General features: G+C 39.4%; 1 protein-coding gene across 4 annotated transcripts; it reads left to right on the top strand.

The window, feature by feature from the left end:
* The first annotated feature begins 984 nt into the window (after positions 1–984).
* Positions 985–19,708, top strand: LOC141764845 (tyrosine-protein kinase-like otk). 4 transcript variants are annotated; one of them, XM_074630489.1, is made up of 9 exons: positions 985–1,118; positions 10,554–10,633; positions 10,724–11,062; positions 11,459–11,764; positions 13,019–13,141; positions 14,767–14,799; positions 16,407–16,451; positions 16,573–16,608; positions 16,721–16,858. In XM_074630489.1, the coding sequence occupies exons 2-8, from the start codon at positions 10,558–10,560 to the stop codon at positions 16,605–16,607; spliced, it is 957 nt and encodes a 318-aa protein (XP_074486590.1). In that variant the 5' UTR covers positions 985–1,118; positions 10,554–10,557; the 3' UTR covers position 16,608; positions 16,721–16,858. The 4 variants fall into 4 exon arrangements, with proteins under 4 accessions (XP_074486590.1, XP_074486589.1, XP_074486592.1 ...); XM_074630488.1 differs by having other exon boundaries at positions 16,573–19,708; XM_074630491.1 differs by lacking the exon at positions 14,767–14,799.
* The last annotated feature ends 53 nt before the right edge of the window (positions 19,709–19,761 follow it).

Raw genomic sequence — 19,761 nt, 5'->3', positions numbered from 1 at the left:
GTAGAGAAAACATGATAAAAGTGCCCTCTAGGGTGCCCTTCCAGTGGAGAAAACATTATAAGTGTCCTCTAGGGTGCCCTTCCAGTGAAGAAAACATGATAAAGCGCCCTTTAGGGTGCTCTTTCAGTAGAGAAAATGTGATGCAGTGCACTCTAGAGTGCCCTTCCAGTGGAGAAAACATGATAAAGCGCCCTTTAGGGTGCTTTTCTAGTAGAGAAAATGTGATGCAGTGCCCTCTAGGGTGCTCTTCCAGTAGAGAAAACATGATAAAGTGCCCTCTAGGGTGCCCTTCCAGTGGAGAAAACATGTTATAAGTGTCCTCTAGGGTGCCCTTGCAGTGAAGAAAACATGATAAAGCGCCCTTTAGGGTGCTCTTTCAGTAGAGAAAATGTGATGCAGTGCACTCTAGAGTGCCCTTCCAGTGGAGAAAACCAAAATAACATGCCTTCTAGGGTGTCCTTCCAGTAGAGAAAAGGTAATGAAGTGCCCTCTATGGTGGCTTTGATATTGAGAAAGCATGATGCAGTGCCAGTATAGGCTGCCCTACATGCTATAAAACTTTCTGTGTGCTGGCGGACCCACTGCATGCAGCTGGCGGACCCACTGCACGCAGCTGGCGGACCCACTGCATGCAGCTGGTGCCCTTGTAAAAAACCTTTGCCCCTGCTCCTCAGACAGGCTGAGTCCACCCCTGCTCATACCTAAAAGCACTCCCATGTTAAAATGTATGATTGGTGCAAACGTTGCAATTATAGTATTTAATGCCATGCGGATAACAATAAGAGTAGCCTGTAGTGGGCAAACGTGTTTTTCAAAAAACATTTTCTCATTCATTTCCTTATCAATGAGCCTATTACAGTAAATGCCCTAGCTGTGTGTCTGTCTGTGCTGAGTCCTCATTGCATGTCTTCTTGGCTCTGGGTGGACCTTGGACTCAGTCCAACCTCCCGTGATATTTTTGGTCTGGCATGCGGTCGAACAACCAAGCATAGCTTCCTCATTCTGAAAGTGAAAGTAAGATGAACCAGGGCAACAAGACTGGATGTCTCTGTGTCGAGTAGGCAGTCCGACCAATGTTCCACTAACAAGAGACGTCGCCTTGAAGAGGAGCGTGTCTGGTGAGTTTAACATGACATTGGCAGCGTGGTTTGTCACATAGGAAAACCACCATATACGGTGTGTGTGTGTACATTAAGTTAGTGAGGTAGCAGCAGACACACGGTAGCTATAAATTAACCTACATTTCACAGTTTAATAAATGGTGGTTTGTCTGTTAAGTGTTGTATTTCTATGTTACTGAAGCAACAGTAGAAGTATGTGTCTGTAATTGGTGAATTGTTTAGTCACTGTCTCTACAGGGAAATGACTGGACTCAGTCTATTCATTAGCTGCACGTCTTGTATACTTAACACTCCGGCTCACGTACAAGGTTGTTTTTACATCTAAAATCTCAACAAGTGGTGGCAGTTATGAAGTGTTGACAGTGCTTCTTCTTAAAGAATATAAAAAAAGGAACAGACATGTTATTGGGATCCACAGCTAAAGCGCCATGACTGGTTTATTAACTGATCACATGCTTTTGCCAACACTAAGAATTGGCAAATATGCAACCTATGAGCAATCAACCAGTTGCTTATTGTGTTATGATTTCCACAAAGTATGAAGAAATCCCTTGAGTCAGCTCAGTTTGGGCTGCAGGATGTACAGTCCTGATATGATACCCTAAATCCACAGATAGTGGTGGTGCTCTTGTTGTTTTTTACTTCTTGTAAATCATTAATCATTGTAGGCATGTCGTTTTGCCATAACAATACAGTAAAAGTAAATGTTAAGTTTGTGTAGCAGCATGCACCCCGATGCAACAAAACTGTAGGTTCTGCAACTGCAGATTATTTTCATTGTCAGTTAATCTGTCGATTATTTTCTTGATTAATCAATTTGTTGTTTGGTCTATAAATGTCAGAAAATGCTGAAAAATGTTGATCAGGTGACGTCTTCAAATGTCTTGTTTTGTCCACAGCTCAAATATATTCAGTTTACTGTCATAGAGGAGGAAAGAAACCAGAAAATAGTCACAGTTAAGAAGCTGGAATGAGAGAATTAAAACAAAAAAATACTGAAATTGTTTTGTTTTTTTACCTTTAAAAAAATTAAACCTGCAGTAGGCAGAATATTTTTGGCATCGTTAGGCAAAAATTACATAATAACCTTTCAGCATATTGTAATTCAAGTGTTCTGAGAGAAAACTAGACTTCTGCACCTCCTCAAGGCTCTGTTTTCAGGCTTTAAAAAATCTACAGGGGACTTAATTATTATTAATAATAATAATAATAATAGTAATAATAATAATAATATATTTTATTTGGTGGTGTCTTTCAAGAAACCCAAAGACACCTTACAAAGATAAAAACACCTTACAAAGATAAGATTAGCCAATCACAGGTCATTTCAGAGAGAGCGTTCCTATTGGCTGTGCTCCGACTGGTGGGCGGTGCTTGATATTTCCTCAACAGATCACAAACTTTCTCATTTTACAGCTAAACAGTACACTACAAGATGTTTCTGAAAACATTTTAGGCAGAAATAGGCATTACAGGAAGATAATATTGATTCATATTTGATCAGTGCTGCCTAGTTTGACCGTTTAATCGGGGTTTGCGAGTGATTGACAGCTGCTCAGAGACGGCAGACTGCAGCTCAGCTCTGATTGGTTGATTTCTCCGGTCTGTGAAATCTTGCAGATGCCATTAGGAGCAGCGGAGGACACAGAGGCACATGATTTTTTTCAGATTACCTGTCTCATGCACTACTGTCAGGATATAGTGACCATTTAAGAAAAATAACTTTTTTAATCATATTTGCTCCATTTCTACCCACTGCTGCTTTAATAGATTAACTACTAATCAATTAATTGTTGCAGCCCTAAACAAAACTTCATCAGATTGCTGTTAAAACATTTTAGACAAGGGAATGAATCACACCATAAAAAGAGCATATTTTCCACCTCTGATTCATGGGATAGTCAGCTCAACTGTTCTGGGAAAATATGTTGGTTTCTTCTACAATTAGACATAGAATATACTGTATTCCAAGCATGTTAATTATGAGGGCCTAAGCACAGAATAAAAAAGTGGTTAATCTGGGTTTACCTCTTAAACCTGCAGTAGGCAGTATATTTTTGGCATCAGTGGGTGAAAAATGTTGACCAAAGCCCAATGTGACGTCCTCAAATGTCTTGTTTAGTCCACAGCTCAAAGATATGCAGTTTACTGTCATAGAGGAGTAAAAAAAAAAAGAAAATATTCACATTTAAGAAGCTGGAATCAGATAATTTTGACTTTTTTTCTTCAAAATTAAACCTGCAGTAGGCAGAATATTTTTGGCATTGTTTGGCAAAAGTTACATAACAACCTTTCAGCATTTCGTAATTCAAGTGATCTGAGAGAAATCTTACAGATGCCGTTTAGGAGCAACGGAGCACACAGAGGCACATTATTTTTTTCAGGTTACCTGTTTCATGTCCTACTGTTTTATCAAAATAACTTTTTTTATTCATATTTGCTCCAATCTCGCCTACCTCAACTTTAATTGCAATATTTCTGGCATGAAGGCAGCATAGTAAAAGAGCAATTGCAAAGAGCAAACTTGGCATGCGTTTATGCAAACATACTTTCTGTCCTCCGCCATTTGTGTGCGTGTAGTATCAGTTAGAAAGAAGGAAGTTGTGTAGGTGATGTAACGAGCTAGTCAGCCTTTATATTGGCAACCTCACTGGGGGAGTTGAAATGAGTGACGTAAGCTGTGTGAAAGCTACTGAGTGATGATCATTCTAGGTTTTCATTTGACTGTGCGATTGTAGACAGAGTGAAAGTTTCACATTGGCATCACAATGAAAGGGAGGACTGACTGACTGACATGTTGATAGATGTTTAATCTTTGCTGACTTTAAAACATTCCTCAAAGTTACTAACTGCAGCTTTAAGCGAATTTCATTAAAAGAATATTGGGGGTATTTGTCATACTCTTAATAGTCTTATAAAGTCTATTTGACATGTCGGAAAAACACAACATCAGCCAATATATAGTTAGTGGATTTTGAAGCTGTCAAATGTCAGTATGAATCGGGCCACAGTGTCAACTGTCAGCCTTCCACAACAGCACGGCTCATTGACCTCGCAGATGTTAAGCTTCAAGAGCTCTTGAGGAAGAGGCCGTAAGGACATTCAAACACTTTATACAGGAAGCCTTAAGCCTCTTGGGTCGCGACCTTCGCCCGTGATTGCAAAAGCACTCGCTTCACACGTTTAATAATATCTCTGTCACTACCATCACTTGTTCTTATAATCCATCCAGAGGCTTGGTAATCAGTCAAGGAAACAATGTTATTTTCGGAAAATAATACAAGCGATAATCCGATAATGCCGACTACGCAAATAACTCTTTAACATTATTGTCGGCATGTTGACTCTCTCCTCTCCAAACACGAGCTATGATATTGGGTGGTGAATCGTGCATAAAGCACTGCGCCAATGACGGTTATAAAAAGGATGTATTGCCAATTTACAATGCTGAGCATTTAGAAATCTACTGCAACACGGAAGTAACCTTCAGAGAGTAAATAGATGAATCAAGATAGTTATCTGAACTGTAGTGAGCTACATAAAGGCAAAATATTTACATACTTACATATTCAAATTTCCCATGTTGTGCTGAAAAAATTATATCAATTACTTGCTTGTGCTGTACAGTACTGAACTTATATACAGTACTGTACTTATACACACACATACGCTTATATATTATTGAGTCGAGGCCCCAGTTATAGGGAAAAATGACTCAGACCTCAGAGGGTTAAATGGAGAAAAGAATTACGATAGAACTCGTACCACTGAATGTCACTGTTATTAAAACCACAACCACTATGTGCTGTGACCTGTCCCACATGACGGTGTGTGTAACTCCAGGGTTGGATTGACCTTTAGTCTCAGTTGGTGTTTAAGCAGGATGTGCTTTATATGTTCAGTGTGTTGCAATCAGCGTAGAAACTCGTAGATTAAATCCTGGCGTGGTTGCGTGGGGAGTGCAGATGTTTCTCCATTGTGAAGTGATTCAGACAGGCATCCTCCACCACACAGCTGCAGTGACTCGATTATCCTACAGGAATTCACTTATGTTTTAAATCTTCTTGTATTTTGCCTCACCTTGTGACTGATTATCCAGACTGTAGCTCGTAGCCTATGTGAATGAGTGTGAACTTCATATTTGTTTTTTTGAATTCCCAATCGTGCCCACAAACACAAGTTGCTCAGGGAAGCGGCGCTGTGCCTGCCCTTTTGTGTTGGCGTAATAATGACCATTTCAAATGGAAAATCAAAACTTGTTTTCTGTTTTCGATCATGTGGCCGATCAAGCCGTACTCTAAATCAGTGGTTAAATGAGCTATTAAATACATTTTCTTTAATTAGCATAACTCATCAGTTTCGTCAACATAAATAAAGTAATAACGTCCTGACAGATTCGCCAAGTGAAAGCAGATGCATAATATGGCTTGATTAATTCACTATGATAGTGCTAAAGCCAAAATAATGATTTTGTTATTGTGGTTAATTAGATGTAATTTATGGTGATGTTAGATTACTGCTACGCCGCCCTGTAAATTCAAGTGAGAGCCTCCCTTTGTGTGCAAAAACAACAAAATGTTGTTTTTGAAAGGCTAAACGCCAACAAATATGGTTTGAAGCAGAATATTTAGTTAGTTTGGGCTACTACGTAGCAAAAAAATATGTTTTTAAATAGTTTTATATACAGACTTTTGTATAAATTATCCAGTAAGTGTGTTATTAGGATTTTAGTTATACATGAGCAAATCTAATTTTGACAACCTCAGACAAATCCTGGGCCACCCCCTGTGACCTTTGGCGCCCCCCCGGACCCCAGGTTGAGAACCACTGCCCTAAATGATAACTGTGTCATGAACTGAATCAAGGCTCAAGGCAAAAGGTGGGAGATTACACATGTGATCAAAATAAACTGAAGGAAAGTAAGCAAAATAGTTACAAAATGGCAGTGGAGTGTGGCAACAAGTATCATCTGTAGTACGGAGGCTGCCTGGATAAAATGGCGTAGACAGGAATGCCAAGATGCCAAAAAACACAACCACACCAAGATTTCATTGCAGGATTAGAGAGACTGAGTGAGCAACAAACCACGAGTCCAACACTTTACTTTCTGAAAGGGAACAAAAAAGAGCATAGGGGTCATCACAGATATTTGTTTTCTAGCTCTTTCAAGTAAAGAGGATATTGCCTAACATCTGGCAACTCTTAAACTAACTGTTTTGATATAAATCTTTTGAGTGGACTTGATCTTTTTGACTTTCTCTTTCAGTATGACTAGTCTATCTTGATGTGTGGGACAAAGTGACGTTTCAAGTGCAAGTAAACACAAACACTGTGAAAGTCAGTGGGAAACTGATCAAACAGGTTCCTGAATGAGTCCCGGCCTCATGTTAGACCGCCAGTTACAATATGAGCAACTTCTAGAAACAACAGAAGCAAACTTGCCTACATTTAGATACATGTTTATGTGACAAACAAGGTACCGTGCACTGCGGCGCCATGGTTTAACCAGCACCCACAATCACCAACCTCCTTGAGATTATATATAGCCAGTGAACAAACATTTTAGACGAGAAGGCGTTGATAAGATCTTATTGTTGCCACATTCTCAAGAAATTAAATACAGACGGTACAAACAAAAGTCAAAATGGATTATAGCTGCAGAGCCGGAATCATTTAAAAGTTCCACGTCGAAACAGATTTACAAAAGTGATTAGACATGTAGTAATGAGTGATCAAATGTCTTAACTTAGGATCGCATCTACTTTTCACTTTCTATTTTCTGTTTGTGCACCGTTCTTTTTCTTTCTTTTTTAAATCCACTCAAGGTACAAGCGTTGCAATAAAAAGGGGGAATTTCTTCTCAGAGACTGTTTAATGCCTCGTAAATTTATACACACAGAGAACAATGTATTCTCTGGAGACTTTGCTTCCTCTTGCTGCTTAACTGCAGTCCCTTTTGGTAAAAACTGTATGTTGCAGCTTCTAAACTGACCTGACAAATCTTTCTAGCTAAATCTGTCTCTGTTTAGGGAAACACATGTTATAGATTATTGGCTGTATTTCATGACGTAGCCTGAGACTTTTGTTTCACTCTTTCATAGTGTAGCAGAATACAAAGGTTGTGCAAAGGTGAATTGTTTTTGAACTAATAGTATGCTGTGCAAATACTCCGCAGCAGAGCCATTTTGGCTTCACGCGCCACTGAGCAACTTTTATAGAAATGAACAGGAGCCCGCATCCAACGCTGTACCCAGTCCTGTTTAGACATCCACGGAACTGGGTGGTCATAAACAACAACCCCAAAGAAATTAGATTATACTGATGTAAACACTGAGGCAAGACACAGGCCTTCAAACATAAATAAAACAAAACTGAATTAGTACATAACTCAGCATCAGATCAAGTTATGGACATCATTCTCACTCCTTTCACTTCTTTCCACTTACATTTCATGCAGCATTACAGCCCCAGTTTGTATGTTTTTCCGGTGCTTTGTGTCTGCCATGTGAGGGTAATTCACCCTCTCTCGAACAAAAAGACACATGCGTGCGAGGTATCTAGCCTATTTATTGTTTTCACCCGGTAGGCATGGTAATGTCAAGTTACAAAGGAGAACAAAAATGAAAACAGAGACTTAGAGATAGAGCTCAAATGATGAGAATCTTTCCAGTTGGCTTGATGGTATAAGGAAACCAGACGAGAGCACAAGGGTTCAGCAGTCAGCGCAGCTAAAACACAAGTCAGCTTTGCACAATTTTGGTTGCAAAAACTCTCGCGAGACTCGCTGCCCGTCAACCCATCCTAACCTTAACTATTAGAGGTCAATGCCTAACCTCAAGTATTAGAGGTCAATGCCTAACCTTAACTATTAGAGGTCAGTTCCTAACCTTAACTATTAGAGGTCAGTGCCTAACCTTAACTATTAGAGGTCAGTGCCTAACCTTAACCATCTCACGAGAGTTTCCCAAATTATGGGTTACCTTCTAGACACGACCCTGTCGCAAAGACGACCGCATCGAATATAACAGAATATAGGTAAGTTTCACCGCTGCTCATTTTTGAAAGGCCACCACAAGAAAATATGTTCTTTGTTTGGATTATCAAATGGACAATGAATTATATATGTTTGTTTCCTTTGTTCCAGAAATAAACGTAGATGTTTTTGTCCGGCTGGTCCTGGCTTCCTTCCCTGTAGCTCCTGGTTCGATTTCTTGCTACTACTGGCAGCTAGTCTGCTGTCCAAAATACAATCTTAATCCAATTGGAACTACAAACCCCAGATCCCAGTGCTATGATAAAGGCGGAGTAAAACAACCCAGTTTTCCATTTATAGACATTTTTGCAGTGGCGGCCCTCAAGCCTTCATTTCCCCCGGGACATTGAGACCCGGTGTGCAGACAGAACTGCATAGTGAAAACCAGTCCAATCGCAGATGGTGTCATTATTCTATAGAGATTACACTGTGCGATCAATATTTATCTAAGTTAAGGCAAAAAAAGTTGTCTATTGCCACTTTCAGTATCAGTTTGAGTATTGGGTTGTCCTCCATGCAAGATCTAGTGTCTAAAAGCTGTTTGTGTTCCCCTGGGTTTAGAAAAGAACAAGTCATTGTGATGGATGATTAGCTGCAAATTGTTCTTTGTGCATTCACTAATTTGTGTCATTGATCGTGGTCCAATGGAAATAAGTGCTTTCAGACAAACAAACACCCATGAGACTATTGTTAACTTTGTTTTCTTTTTAGTCATCATTCTGTAAATCACCTGAATGAATCTTGACAGTTTAAAAAAATAAATATGAGTTAATTACGTCACAGGGGAAACTATTGACATGAAAAGGTTACAGTCTCTATTTTTGTTCGGGCATACCGTCGCTGGGTTTTCCCCCAGGAAATGGTTTAGCCAAGGTGGTGTGAAACTCAGTTGACCTATGACTAGTTTTGTTAATGATGATAATGATAATAATAATAATAATGCCGTGGGAAATTGCTCATCTACGCTTTCCCTCTGAAGGTTCATGTTTTAGGGCATTTTCACACCCATTGATCGTTTGCTTTGGTCCAAATCAGTTGATGAGTTTGTAAACGTGGAGCGTTTTCCCCTTAGTTCAGTTTATTTTCACACAGAGAACAATCCAAAATGCATCACTACAAACCACGGGAAAACAGACAACTTGCAACACACCCGTATCCTGTTTACACCACTTTCAATACTTTGTTTTACTTGTATCATACTTTCAAGACATTTGATATTGCACAGGAAAAAAATCTGATTGTGTCAGAACAAAAATGAAAACAAAAAATATTATTCTGTATCTTAACAGCATCTGCCACAACACAGCAGCTGGAGGCCACACACAGTCATATATGAGGGTGGCAGTTTAGTTATGGGTTCCATCTGCAGGGAGACATGCATTGTAAAACCAGTAATCTTGTCCAACCAGCACAACACAGTTGTAAAACACGCTTGCACTACACACTGTCTTAGTTTTTGCAGTACAATTTACAGTATCACCTGGAACACCATGGTTGTTGGTTACATTTTATAGTGATGTGGCCAGAGATAATAATTTTTAATAATTACAGAATAATAAAGAAAAAAGAAAATGTACAAAATATACAGCCAGCAAAACACCAGATTGGATATTTAATTAGAACTGCAACGATTTATTGATTAGTTGTCAACTAGTAAACTAATCACAAATAATTTTGATAATCGTTTAATCTGTTTGAGTAATTTATTTAAGAAAAAACAGATTTCTAATTGCAGCTTCTTAAATGTGAATATTTTCTGGTTTCTTTACTCCTCTACGACAGTAAACTGAATATCTTGGAATTCAATTCACAAACTGTCAAAGCGTGTTGGTGGGGAGAGTGCTGCCTTTCACCAGCCTCTAACATGCTGACCTCTAATGCATAATAATAGATATGTCCTAATAATCCTATCACATATCCAGGTGGTGCTGTGCTCCTCTGGCCACAAGAATACCAAAAGTGCCCTTCGCTGCACAATTAATACAATTTTAGGAGGCGCAATATTTGTTAAAGGCGAAATATGTGTCAAAATACCATTTTAAATTAAATATTGTCGTGCTGCAGAGATGTCCTGGCCTACACATCATATTCTACAAACTTATAGAAAACTTCTTTGTTTGGTACAGATCCCTGCAAAAATAACACCATAATCATTTTAATATGTTTTTCAATGAAAATGAGAAAGAAAATATTTAAAAATGATCATCCCCTGTAATATCGCAAAACATATCGCAATTGCAATATTTTTTCAAAATTGTGCAGCCCTAGTGTACACGGTGTACTTGACTACCCTTTGCACCCAGCATTTCAATTCTCAGAAATGGATCTTCTGCGAGTTAAAACATGTGTTACATTTTATCTGATCCCCACATTAAGAATTGTTTTTTTTGTCATTTCAGATAAATGAACATGGCCTCAATTGGTATCCTCCTTATTCTCACTGTCTACATCTATGTCAGCACAGGAAATGCAGAAGCAGGTAAATTCTGCTATAATCGGAGAATGTTAAGTGTGAAATGCTGCATGCTACTGACTTCTCATCCCTTTTTAAAAATATTTTCTTCTACAGCTTTTATAAATGTGGAATGCAAGGATGAAAAGGTGGGACAGTACGGCCAGCAGACACTGCTGGAGTGTGTCGTCAAAACCCTACAAAACGATGTAGAAATCCGGGTGGTCACTTGGAAGAAGAAAGACCAAAAAGACCAAAGACCCTTACTGGTTTTTAACAGAGGACTACCTAAGTCGGAGCCAGGCTATTCGTTTGCTGAGCCGTCCTGGAATGTCAGAAACATGAACGTCTCGCTGCTCATCACCAACACTGCAGTAGAGCACCAGGGAGATTATACATGCATGGTGATAACAGACAGAGGTGATGGCTCGAGCAGCATCAGCCTTAAAGTCACAGGTGAGCCGTGGTTAATTTTCGTTGAGTAAAGTTGTTTCTGTAAACGTTAATGTGTTCTAGTTACAAACAGAAAATGGTCTTTAAAAAGATTTAATTGTTGCCTTAATGAAGTGAAGATTATTTGTTTAGAGATCCAGGGGACTTTCCTGGCCTCTCAGATTGGTATTTCCCTTTCTGTCTTTACTTACTTTCAGTATCATTGTTACAAATAATCACATCCAGATATGCCTGTTCTAGGAGCAAGTTCCTTCATTGTTTGTCTTGCTTTCCACATATTGTACACTTCAAGTATAATGGTCAAATCATTTGATGATACTTTATTGGTGTCATTTGATTGACGTCATGGAGCAATATTCAGCTTAATGACCAGGTTTGTTTTCCGTTTACTTTTTGCAGCCAAATACAACAAACCAACCCTACGCTACAACCCTGAGGACAAAACTTCCAATACAAACGTTACCCTGACGTGTGACTCCAAAGGTGGCTACCCAAAAGGCGAACTTCGCTGGTTTGATGAGGACAACAAACCAAAAAACTCTCAAACGGAGGCGAAGCGGACAGAAAATGGTCTGTTTCACCTCTCAAGCAATCTGACTTTGGAGCATCGATCCATGGGCTCCAAATACACCTGCAGAGTGTTCAATGCCAGTGGAGGCAAAGAGGATGAAGAGGTTGTAGTACTGCCCCCACAAGAAGCTGCAGGTATTTGCTTCACACAGTGAAATGTCATACAGTAATTTCAGCCACTGTTACATGTGAGGTCATGCTTTACCTGAAATCTGAAGCAAGGCATGTCACTACAGTTACATAAACAGACCCTTGTTTAGGATTGTGCAACTCAGAGGAATTTGAGCCTACGGTAGTGCATGTTTTGTGTTGGCATGGAAGGTTGTAGAGGGCTGAATCTTTCGACAGAAACCAGAGAGTGAAGGCTGTAGTCTTAAAGGAACAGTGTGTAACATTTCAGGGGATCATCAGATTAGCAGAAATGGAACTATGTTTTCATTAGTGTACAATCACCTGAAACTAAGAATCGTTGTGTTTTCATTAGCTTAGAATGAGCCCTTCATATCTATATAGGGAGAAGGTCCTCTTCACGGAGTCCGTCATGTTGCTCTGCCATGTTCCTACAGTAGCCCAGAACGGACAAACCAAACACTGGCTCTAGAGAGAGCCTTTTGCATTTTTACGTTACCTGAAAGCCACCGTAGTTCTCCGACACATGAGCCGCAGAGTGCAAAACTGTGGTACCGCCAGCCACCGTCTGACTTCCGTTGCTGGAATTATTATAGTAAGGATGGCCTCTGAGCGAGGCGAACGCCGCTACGATGGTTTTGCACTTGGCGGCTCACGTTACTGCAGTATGGAAAGGGAGGAGTGAGCGGAGGGGTTCTCAGCTGGTTGCCATTTGCAACCACACCACTAGATGCCCCCAAATCCTACACACTGTACCTTTAAGGAGCTTGTTGGTCACTGTCGCTGGTCAGTCACGTAGTGTGAAAACCACGACGACTTAAAGACTCCCGATTACAAGAAAGCAAGTTGTGTAGTGTGAACAGCACTGTGATCTGACGACGTTGAAAGTCTTCTAGTAAGAACTTGGCTTAAATCTGACCTGAAATCTTTCCCAAAACTTCAAAACAATGCTCCTCACAAAGAAAGAAAACTATGCATGCAGGCCTGATAAGACTGGGTCATGCTTCATGTGTCATGTGTGTGTAGCTGAGCTGTTATTGAAGCTCTCACAGCTGCCACTACAGCAAGAGGACATTTTTGATGTCCAACTTTTGCCGACCCCTCTGGGAGTAAAAGTGAAAGTGATGTATGTTGCTAAAGTATTTCAGGGGGGACTTCCCACCAGGCCATGCATGCCTCATTTTAACAACTTGCATCTTTACTTTTTTTTGGTAATGACGTGATAGCATTAAATCTTTGTCATTCAATTTGTTTATCCAGGATTGGGCAGCCGGAAAGAGGTGGATTCAGCCACCAAAATAGCCGCTCCTGCGGTGGTCATCGGATCGCTGATCGTAGGGTTGCTGATCGTGATGCTGTGGTATTATAGAAGGCGATCTCAACGTGAGTACCTACACAGGCCCTCCTTTGGCTGTTGGTCAAAATGAACCAATAACTATCTTTTTGATTATTGACTAATACACATATAAAAGGTACAAAGAAGATTAACAAATGTTGCTAGTTTAATGTAGTATTTCCTTCTTCCTCTAAGGAACGAGATTTCGCTCACATTCACCATTTCAGACTACACAGTCACCAAAAAACAAATACACTCACAGTTTTTATTGACATCTTGTGGACTTAAATGAAAATATTGGAGTCGCTTTGAACAAAAGCTTCTGCCAAATGTATGTAATGTAGTGCAACATTATGGAAGACCTCTCATTAAACCTGCAGTAGGCAAAATGTTTTTGGCATCATTCGGCAAAAATTCCATAACAACCTTTCAGCACATTGTAATTCAAGTGTTCTGCTAGACTTCTGCACTTCCTCATGGCTCTGTTTTCAGACCTTAAAAAATCGTGACGGGAGATTTCGGCTAATCACAGGTCATTTCAGAGAGTCTCGCAAACTCCGATCAAACGGTCAAACTCTGCAACACTGATCAAATATGAATCAATATTCTGTTACTGTAATGCCTATTCCTCACCTCAAATGTTTTTAGAAACATCTTGTAGTGTACTGTTTAGCTGTAAAATGAGAAGGTTTGCTCCAGCGTGTGGGCGGTGCTTGGTATTTCCTCATTTTACAGCTAAACAGTACACTACAAGATGTTTCTGAAACATTTGAGGCAAGAACATTACATATAGGCATTACAGTAACAGAATATTGATTCATATTTGATCAGCGCTGCCTAGTTTGACCGTTTGATCGGAGTTTGCGAGTGATTGACAGCTGCTCAGAAACGGCAGGCTCCAGCTCAGCTCTGATTGGTTGTTTTCCTCCGGTCTGTGAAATCTTGCAGATGCCATTAGGAGCAACGGAGGACACAGAGGCACACGATTTTTATTCAGATTACCTGTCTCATGCACTACTGTCAGGATATAGTTATTACATTTTATAAAAAATAACTTTTCTTAATTAGATTTGCTCCAATTCTACCCACTGTTGCTTTATCGCACACATTGTTGAGCTGCAATTTCCCTCACTGAAATATTCCAGGAGGGACGGTTCACAATTTTTCAAGTCTGTCTTAAAATAATAGGCAGGTGCACTGAGAGAGGTTTTGCTTGCTGTAATCATCCTTCCTCCTCATACTTCCTTTAAACTGTGATAAACAGTCTGTGACTTGCAGTATTGCTGATCTACAGTGACCGAAATACAATAGCTATGTGACATTTCAATACTAACATTCTCAAATGTTATGTGATATTTTGTCAGTGGCTTTCTGTAAACAATAAAGAGCTAACAGGAAATAACCATACCATAGATGAAAGTTTACACCACAATAGGTGGAGATGGAAAAACCTGTAAATCCCCTGGCAAGCAGCCATATATTAACAATGGGAAAGTACACACTCTTTTATTGTGTTGGATCAAGGTGTAGCTACTGCAAACCTCTCGTCAGTCTAAAACAGTTGAGCAAAAACACTTTCCATCGTTAGACAGCGTTCTACAAAATGTCTCACGAAGATTGTTTACGTAAGCACAAGTCGATATCTGATTTTCATTCCTCATTTTCTTGACAGTGGCCCGGAGGCTCTCCACTGCACCCCTTATGGGTACGTCCATCTTTGGACATGTTGTTGCTGTTTTTGTTCTAACTTCGGCTCTCTTTAGAGGTTCAAATAAAGGTTCTATCTATTGTTTTCTATCTATCAGCAGTGCTTGAAGTGGAAATTAAAATAAGTGACGGTACTCTCCTCATTCACATGTTAGCGTGCGTATCAGCCGGTATCGGCAATCTCTTGCTCATATTTATTTATTCATTATTTCTTTAAGCGTGTTATACTGAGTCAGTCATAATCAGCTGTGATTTTATTGCTATATTATTAAACGTGGGCTATGCATCTCCTATAGTTGGCCTATAATACTCCAGTAATATTCCATATTATAGGGTTAAGGTGATGTGTTTGTATATTTACTCATAGTATTAATACTTGAAGTGCTTTCCTGTGATATTTGTAGCCTATAGTATCGCTCTATAATACATTATAGGATGCCTGAAATCAACACCAGCCAGCCAGACAGGCCAAACACCCAAAAAGCTTAAAGATAAAACTTGCTATAGTTAAATGATTATTCATTTATTATTTATCACAGCCTTCGTCTGAACATTTCATTCTTCTGGAAATGTTTCCCCTGTAAAATCATATTCTGTAAATCAAATGAGCAAATTCAGAACACTTTTAAATAATGTTACATCAATTCTATTTGTTCACAAATTAAAAAAAAAAAAAAGTTATGATGAACAGTAATGCTAATTATTTTACAAAAAGGACGTGAACATTGTGTCGATAAATTACAGCACCCTCGTTCTCATCCCCCGTGCCGTGCCGTGCCGTGCCGTGCCGTGCCGTGCCGTGCCGTGCCGTGCCGTGCCGTGCCGTGCCGTGCCGTGCCGTGCCGTGCCGTGCCGTGCCGTGCCATGTGTCGGCTCGTCCAGATGCTCTCTACATACGGCTTATGCAAAAATGCTGGCTCTGCGCTATTATGATTCATCATTATCTCATCATATACCTCAGAGAACCTGATATGGAAAGGACAGAAAAGAATAGAGTGAGTGAGATGTGCCGGTGCGCAAGAAAAAAATCATGGTGCACCAAAGTGCCTGTAACGTCTACCCATTTCAAGCACTGCTATCAGCCAGTTTTACCTGCCTGAAACACTAAATATTTGCTACAGACCTTCTGTAGTAATGAGTGGTTTAGTCGGCTAAAATGAATCTAAAAGACACATCTTTTTTAAAACCTTCTGCTAATAATTGACTGAGTGGCCTCCTGGACTGCATATTTTGAGTCAACATGAAACCAAACTCACTCACCACAAACAGGTTTCTGATCTCATTCCAAAGCCTGTTAAGGCATGTACTCCCGCTGTGTTTTGAGCCTTGTTCCTTAACCCAGTTGGAGCACATGTTAACTGTCTCTACACTATCAGCATATGTAAACTGCTCACTGGGACAGTGATATTTTTTAACTACGCTGGATATAGATTTAGTCTTTTCTCATGGCTTGTGTGAAACTGGGCTTGGTTACTAATCACTTTTTGAATCTAACCTGACACTGCCTATGCTTGCATGTCACAAACTTAAGCTTAATATGGTGATGGTTTGACACCCACCCATTGTAACCCACAGAATCTAAAAAAATCTGTTAATTTGTTCCAGGAATCCATCGCGGGGTCCCAACATATGAGCCAGATGTTGAGGAAGGTATGTGTAAATTACAATATTTTGACCAGCTGTGTCTAACTAATAGAGCTTTGTTTTATTACAGTTTTCAAATGCACTCTGTAAGATTTAAATCAGGCTTTTAAATTAAATCTTTTTGCAGGTGAACTTCAGGAGAAAGGAGACAACCATGCCTGAGGTAATTATAATGCTCCAAGCAAACAATTGAAAAGATTAGTTTCTCCTCTTTTTTTATGTGTGTATTGGCTACGAGACAGGATCAGATATCTAAAAGCTCTCTTCCTCTGCAGGAGACACTGCAGGTCACATGCTGAATTACTGGCAACCTCTGAAATCAACACTTCCTTGTTGCACTATATCATTGTACTTTTCTCCATTGCAAACAACTGTCTATAACCAGGGATAACTTGTATTACTGTGATTTTTCAGAGGAACTTTAAGGGCTTTGTTCACTAAAGCTTATTAACTGAACACTTTTTAATCAAGTCAAAATCTAAAGAAAGATCTCGACTGATTTATGAATCAGTGACGGATAACTAGAAGGCCGGGGGTCGTGTTCAGGCCCCGTGAACTTAAAACTCTGACAACCACACCAGGAGCAATGTGTGACACCACCGAAAACCAACTTGATAGGGAATTTAGGACGTCAGTGAATGTCTGATATGTTTTGGTGGTTGGAGGAACAATTCTGTTTCATTTCGCCCACGCAGTAACTGTACAGTAGCCTTTGGCAGCTTGGCTTCTCACTTCCTCTTGTCATATTAAATCAACATTACCAGGAACACGCTGAATCGTGCTATTAGGATAGGAAGTTATGTATGTATCTGTGTTTGCGTTTGTGTGTGCATGTGTGATTTTACAGAATATTGTTTTGTGTCGATTTATTATTAACGCAAATTGTGAGCTTGTAGCACGCTGAGTTCAGCCACCAGAGTGAAGATACTGGAATCATATGAAACTAGAAAAAAACCTAAGGAATCCATTGGTACCAACCATGTCATACTAGGTTGTCGCGAAGGAGGCTAAATAACGCTCCAAAGATGCACACAATTTTGATGAGGAAAACCTGTCATGGCCATTTTCAAAGGGGTCTCTTGACCTCTGACCTCAAAATATGTGAATGAAAATGGGTTTGAGTCTCCCCTTTACAGTCATGCCCACTTTATGATGATCATGCAGTTTTGGAGCAAGTCATAGTCAAGTCAGCACACTGACACACTGACAGCTGTTGTTGCCTGTTGGGCTTGAGTTTGCCATGTTATGATTTGAGCATATGTTTTTATGCTAAATGCAGTACCTGTGAGGGTTTCTGGACAATATTTGTCATTGTTTTGTGTTGTTAATTGATTTCCAGGAGTAAATATATACACACATTTGCATAAGCTATCATATTTCCTCACTCCCATGTTGATAAGAGTATTAAATACTTGACAAATCTTCCTTTAAGGTACATTTTGAACATGTGAAATTATTAGGATTGATCACGATTATTTTTATAGATTGACAGCCCTAATTATTATTGTTATTATTTTTCTTCAGAAATGTTGCAAATTTCCGTGAGATAATACAATATAGACATGACATTTTCACCAATGATTGGAAGTTATGTGCAACTTGTTGCTGCTCAACAAATATGACTATATATAAATGTCAAAATTTCAAAATTTTAAAAGTTATAACTCTTACGCCACGACATATGTGGCCGTTAAGTCAACGAAAGTCAGCGTCCTGTTGCTCGCGCTTGTGCTCGCTCTAAATAGACATGAACGAGCATCGGTCAAAACAGTGCGGCGACACACGTCAGCTAAAACCACAATATCACTCTATATTTCAGCTGCTTGGCAGTAATGTTAGCTGACAAATAGTGTATTTGTTTCGAGCTGTTTTCAGTCCCAGATTATTAAGCATTTGTTTTGCGTTAGTAAGTCTTTATGGCACCAGGTGGGATGGAATCAAAATGTCGAAATTTAAGGAGTGGGCCGACAGTTTAGACCATCTCCTCGTCACTAGATTGATAACAAGATGGAATATGTGAGAATCTGTCTGACTCAGCTCAGCAGGTAACACTGAATGATTGATTTATATTGTGCATTGTGTTGTTTCTCCTGCGGTAAATTAGTCAGAGCAGTATGTTGCAACGTGTGGAAAAAATGAAGTGTAGGCAGTGCCAGGTTCTTGGGGTAAACCTTAGACTACAATGGAGCTTTGTGGCACAGAGGAATAAGCTATATCAGGCCTTATGTTGTATGGATTTGTTTTTTGATGGTTTTTGTCTTTTCATGCGATTTGTAGCAAAAAAATATATATAGAATATTGCCAGCTTTTATTCCAAAGTTTGTCCTGCTTTGAGAATACTTTGGTTATTTCCTGCTTAAAGACAAATAATAAAATCAACTGGTCTAACTAACTAAGTCCAGTGTTACCTCTCACTGCATGAGAACATTCAACACCAGCAAATTTCATATCCTTTTTCTAACCACTGAAAGTGCACTATATAAATGCTGGTCGCAACTTCCGCGTCTCACATGATCATCACATGTCACGTACTTGCTATTGGAAAATATTTTGCGGGGCCCAAAACATGTTTGTGTTTCTCTAATTGTCTTCAATGAAATTTGGATTATGTAACTTTTGGCAGCGGTTTGCAACTTCACTGCCAAATCAATAGTTGGTTCACAATCCCAGAGAGGTTTTTGGTTTCAGTTCAGCCCTCAGAGAAATAAGACACGTGATTTCTGGTCTGAGACATGCTGTACAGGTCACATAGCTGTACTCAAAAGCTTTGTCCTGACACCACCAAAAAAAAAAGTTAAGAGCTTAGGCACCTTATCAACATTGGCACAGTGTGTGATTAATCTTGGTTCTCTGACACAGAGATCATTGACTTTTTGGAAACAGAAAAACAACATTATTCAAATTTAAAAGGCTTTTAATTTGAAAGATTCTTCTGGAAATTGAAAATAACACAAATGTCCTTACAAAAAATTAACATAGGAGCTTGTGAGAACTGTTTTGTTTTTGTTTTTGTGTTTTGTATATATACTGTGTTTTTTATAAATCTGTGAAAATTGTGATTCTGTGTTTATCTGTGAATTTATGTTGTTGACCCAGGTTATCAGGACCAAATGAAACCTGCCTCTGGACTACAGCCAGGCCAGACTTTTTTAATGACTTTACTCACTTTTGTGTTTTCATGATTAACATATACTGTTTGTTAAACACTGAATGAACTGATATGTGATTTTTCCATGTAATAAAACACATTGTGAATTAAAAAAGAGAACCGTGTGAATGATTTTGTAGATTATATTTCAGAAATGGCGGTTTGTTG

This window comes from Sebastes fasciatus, chromosome 3 (assembly GCF_043250625.1).
Source record: "Sebastes fasciatus isolate fSebFas1 chromosome 3, fSebFas1.pri, whole genome shotgun sequence".
In the NCBI taxonomy this organism is placed as follows: Eukaryota; Metazoa; Chordata; class Actinopteri; order Perciformes; family Sebastidae; genus Sebastes; species Sebastes fasciatus.
This window is presented reverse-complemented; position numbering and strand designations above follow the sequence as displayed.

Excerpts from the sequence above, each read along its gene's own strand:
- LOC141764845 (XM_074630488.1), top strand. The coding sequence starts at position 10,558 with ATGAACATGGCCTCAATTGGTATCCTCCTTATTCTCACTGTCTACATC. Across the intron at positions 10,634-10,723 it reads CACAGGAAATGCAGAAGCAG|CTTTTATAAATGTGGAATGC; the intron begins GTAAATTCTGCT and ends TTTCTTCTACAG. Across the intron at positions 14,800-16,406 it reads CTCCACTGCACCCCTTATGG|GAATCCATCGCGGGGTCCCA; the intron begins GTACGTCCATCT and ends AATTTGTTCCAG.